General features: G+C 39.2%; 2 protein-coding genes across 2 annotated transcripts in view; both read left to right on the top strand.

The window, feature by feature from the left end:
• Positions 1-899: 899 nt before the first annotated feature.
• On the top strand, positions 900-2,163 carry LOC107572416 (neuromedin-K receptor-like). Its single transcript, XM_016258848.1, has 2 exons — positions 900-1,291; positions 2,154-2,163. The coding sequence occupies exons 1-2, from the start codon at positions 930-932 to the stop codon at positions 2,161-2,163; spliced, it is 372 nt and encodes a 123-aa protein (XP_016114334.1). The 5' UTR covers positions 900-929.
• Positions 2,164-2,619: 456 nt separating this feature from the next.
• The window catches only part of LOC107572415 (neuromedin-K receptor-like), a 4,917-nt gene continuing 2,536 nt past the window's right edge, over positions 2,620-5,000 (top strand). Inside the window, exon 1 of the mRNA XM_016258847.1 lies at positions 2,620-3,011. Within this exon, the coding sequence (XP_016114333.1) occupies positions 2,650-3,011 (362 nt within the window). The 5' untranslated portion in view covers positions 2,620-2,649. The remainder of the gene's footprint in view (positions 3,012-5,000) is intronic.

Genomic DNA, 5,000 nt, shown 5'->3' with positions numbered 1-5,000 from the left:
AATCTGAAGAACCTTCTTTCGCCACAAAGAAGCTTTTGTGAAGCAGAAAGGTTCTTCAGGTGTTAAAGGTTCTTTATGGAACCATTTAGACAAAAAGGTTCTTCTATGGCATCGTGAAGCACCTTTATTGTTAAGAGTGCATGACTGTGTGTCGCGAGCTTCTGCCTTCAGTGCAACATTCCGTCTGTTTTCATTTTTTAAAGAATATTTTTCTACTGATTTTGTGCACATAAAGCAGTCAATCTGAACTCTGATGTACTATGTTTTTAATGCTCTGTAAATACAGTTCACATTTGTGTAAAAATGCGCATTAAAGATTTCTATCCATTATGTTAACTGGTTGTTTTTGCTTTAGAGATTGGTCTTTCTGTCTGTAATCTCGGAGTCTGTCCTCCTTATTCTGAGATTTGGCCCAAATTGAACAAACTTTATACTTACATATCTCTTTATATAAATATTTTTGCAGTAAAAAAAAAAAGAAAAGAAAAGTGAAGTAGTTGTTTAATGGCAGCGTTTGCAGACAAAATTAAGAGCAGATTTTTGCACATAAGATGTAATATTTATTTAAACAAATATATTTTTGCTTTTTGAGTTTTTTTTCTTCTCTTCCTGAATATGAAGTAATTCTTGAATTAATCCTAAAATGCAAAAACCTTGAATGCTGAAAGAAAATATGAAACACCAAATGCATGAAAGTAGAATAAACAGTATCATGTAATAGAGATTAATCATATGATGCACGAACAAATGTTCTCACACAGTGTTTTAGACTGATTTATTCTGGGGTTTCATGAACTCTCCGCCCCTGTGGAGGCTGTTCTCAGACACACACACACACACACACACACAGCTCCTCCTGTGTGCAGATAGACAGGCAGAGAGAGAGAGAGAGAGAGAGAGACAGACAGGTGTCGTCTTCACAGCGAATCATGTCCTCATCAAGAAACTCCTCAAACTTCAACCACACCAACAGGTTCGCGCAGCCTCCGTGGCGCGTGGCGCTCTGGTCGCTCGCGTTCGCGCTGGTTCTGCTGGTGGCCGTGACCGGGAACCTGATCGTCGTCTGGATCATCGTGGCGCACAAGAGGATGAGGACCGTCACCAACTACTTTCTGCTCAATCTCGCGGTGTCTGACGTGTGCGTGGCCGCGCTCAACGCGCTGGTGAACTTCGTGTACGGAACGCACGGGGACTGGTACTTCAGCAGCGCGTACTGCCGCTTCCAGAACTTCTACCCGGTGACCGCCGTGTTCGCCAGCATCTACTCGATGAGCGCCATCGCCTTAGACAGGTGTGACACACACACACTCACTCACACACTCACTCACACACACTCACTCACTCACTCATTCACTCACTCACTCACACACACTGAGACACACACTCAGACTCACACACACACACTAACTCATTCACTCACTCACACACACACACACACTCACTCATTCACTCACACACACACACACTGAGACACACACACTCAGACTCACACACACACACACACTCACTCATGTTAGTATGATATGAGTTCAGTCTTCATGCATATCTGCAGATACTGATGATGCCATTTACAGTTTTTCTCAGTTGCTTTGGTGCATTTCTCAAATCATCCTTAATATTTGCAAAGTATGAGCATTTCTCAAAACAATTCGTACAAACAGCAGCACACAATGGATTACCTGCAAAAGCCTGTAATTTACTCAAAATCTTTAGTTCATCTCTCAAAAGTTATTATTTATATCAATGAACATATCAGTGCCATCAGAATGAAAAGTCCTTGAGTCATTGTTCACAAACAAGATAGTCACAATGCTTAGTCAATATAACAGTGCACTCTGTTAGTGTTACCTGATATAAACTATGGCAGCAGTTTGGATCACAGTTACTGTATTGAAATGCAGAAGGCTGCACTTCTTCTGTATGCCATATATCCATTTCAAAAGTACAAATTTACACATTATTGTATGTGGGATATTGATTGAAAGAGACTGGATGGGATTCACAGTTACATTTTACTAGTGGTCTGACAAAAAAAAAACATTACAACGTCATTGTGATATAGAAAAGAAATATGGGCACAAAGGCGAAAATACAAAATCAGAAAGGCAAACACAGGAAACACTCCTTAGGAAGAACTTTGCTTTTGCATGCAGCACTTTATGAGAAATGGCAGTGCAGTCTGTCTATATATGCTTTCCATTTGAAGGTTCATGAGATGGTTTATCATTAGCTGATCTACATTCTCTTCATTAGTGAAAGTCAAGATTCATCTCCACAATTCATGGCAAATTTACAAAAAGTCTAAGTCAAGTCAAGCCACCTTTATTTATATAGTGCTTTTAACAATACAGATTGTGTCAAAGCAACTGTACAGCATTCATTAGGAACATAGTGTGTCAATAATGCAGAAGGACAATAGTAAACACTCAATGTTCAGTTAAAGACAGTTCTTCATTGAGTTCAATGTTCTCACACAGTGTTTTAGACTGATTTATTCTGGGGTTTCATGAACTCTCCGCCCCTGTGGAGGCTGTTCTCAGACACACACACACACACACACACACAGCTCCTCCTGTGTGCAGATAGACAGGCAGAGAGAGAGAGAGAGAGAGAGAGAGAGACAGACAGGTGTCGTCTTCACAGCGAATCATGTCCTCATCAAGAAACTCCTCAAACTTCAACCACACCAACAGGTTCGCGCAGCCTCCGTGGCGCGTGGCGCTCTGGTCGCTCGCGTTCGCGCTGGTTCTGCTGGTGGCCGTGACCGGGAACCTGATCGTCGTCTGGATCATCGTGGCGCACAAGAGGATGAGGACCGTCACCAACTACTTTCTGCTCAATCTCGCGGTGTCTGACGTGTGCGTGGCCGCGCTCAACGCGCTGGTGAACTTCGTGTACGGAACGCACGGGGACTGGTACTTCAGCAGCGCGTACTGCCGCTTCCAGAACTTCTACCCGGTGACCGCCGTGTTCGCCAGCATCTACTCGATGAGCGCCATCGCCTTAGACAGGTGTGACACACACACACTCACTCACACACTCACTCACACACACTCACTCACTCACTCATTCACTCACTCACTCACACACACTGAGACACACACTCAGACTCACACACACACACTAACTCATTCACTCACTCACACACACACACACATGTTAGTATGTTAGTATGATATGAGTTCAGTCTTCATGCATATCTGCAGATACTGATGATGCCATTTACAGTTTTTCTTTGGTGCTTTGGTGCATTTCTCAAATCATCCTTAATATTTGCAAAGTATGAGCATTTCTCAAAACAATTCGTACAAACAGCAGCACACAATGGATTACCTGCAAAAGCCTGTAATTTACTCAAAATCTTTAGTTCATCTCTCAAAAGTAATTATTTATATCAATGAACATATCAGTGCCATCAGAATGAAAAGTCCTTGAGTCATTGTTCACAAACAAAATAGTCACAATGCTTAGTCAATATAACAGTGCACTCTGTTAGTGTTACCTGATATAAACTATGGCAGCAGTTTGGATCACAGTTACTGTATTGAAATGCAGAAGGCTGCACTTCTTCTGTATGCCATATATCCATTTCAAAAGTACAAATTTACACATTATTGTATGTGGGATATTGATTGAAAGAGACTGGATGGGATTCACAGTTACATTTTACTAGTGGTCTGACAAAAAAAAAACATTACAACGTCATTGTGATATAGAAAAGAAATATGGGCACAAAGGCGAAAATACAAAATCAGAAAGGCAAACACAGGAAACACTCCTTAGGAAGAACTTTGCTTTTGCATGCAGCACTTTATGAGAAATTGCAGTGCAGTCTGTCTATATATGCTTTCCATTTGAAGGTTCATGAGATGGTTTATCATTAGCTGATCTACATTCTCTTCATTAGTGAAAGTCAAGATTCATCTCCACAATTCATGGCAAATTTACAAAAAGTCTAAGTCAAGTCAAGCCACCTTTATTTATATAGTGCTTTTAACAATACAGATTGTGTCAAAGCAACTGTACAGCATTCATTAGGAACATAGTGTGTTTAAAATACATAGTGAAAACTGTGCAATGCTATTTTACATTTGATTATTAAATGTTTGTACCTGAACACCTACAAACCTGAAAACCTAAAGCATTGTTTAATTTGTATCTTTGTTTTATTCATTTATCCGTGCTTTTTGCATTATTTCAAATAGGGCCCACAGGTACAATCTCTGCCGGGGCCCCGCATATCAACAGTAAACATGTAGAGTTGTGCACAGCAACTTCACCTTGTGTTACATACAGAAATAACTGTCTGATCTGCCGGAAAATTAAACTGTACAAAATTAGGTCAATAATTGCTTAAAGTTAAATAACAAATAAACAAGCAGAACTGTTGATTTTTGTTGAATAGAGTTTTATTTATTTATTTTTATTATTTTTTAAAGGAAATCATGGAACATTTAGTTGTAAAATCTTGATAAAAAGTAAAGGAATTGTAACATAAAAAGCTCTGCCATATTTAAAATAATAAAGTTTTTCAGAGAATGAAAGAGGATGCTGTTCCCCTAAAAAATAATGAACATTAACAAGGGTTTTCACTATAGAGGAATTATTATTTTTATTATGTTTAATCTTGATTGTAAAGTTTGGAAGGAGACTGAATAAAACAACTTATAGAACAAACACATCAACCTATACTAAATGATCTTAGACACTGACAAATGTTTAGTTTAAAGCAGTCAAGTCTTTTTTGGCACAAATGGAACCTCATACATCTGCATGCCTGAATTGGTGAAAAGAATGATTGCTCCCACCTTCTTAAAAAGAAAGGTTCCACTGTTTAATGTTTGATGATTGCGTTATTTTACATATGCATCTGCTTAGAAGACCTCCTACTGTATAACAGTGAAAACACAGAAAGATGTAAAATTCTGTTAATGGTGGAGAAATAGTTAAAGTGTTAGTTCACCCAAAAATGAAAATTAGCCCATAAATTACTCACCCTC

The sequence above is a fragment of the Sinocyclocheilus grahami genome, unplaced genomic scaffold (genome assembly GCF_001515645.1).
Source record: "Sinocyclocheilus grahami isolate Dianchi unplaced genomic scaffold, SAMN03320097.WGS_v1.1 scaffold1748.1, whole genome shotgun sequence".
Taxonomy (NCBI): Eukaryota; Metazoa; Chordata; class Actinopteri; order Cypriniformes; family Cyprinidae; genus Sinocyclocheilus; species Sinocyclocheilus grahami.
Note: the sequence above shows the minus strand (reverse complement) of the source record. Positions and strands in the feature narration are given on the sequence as shown.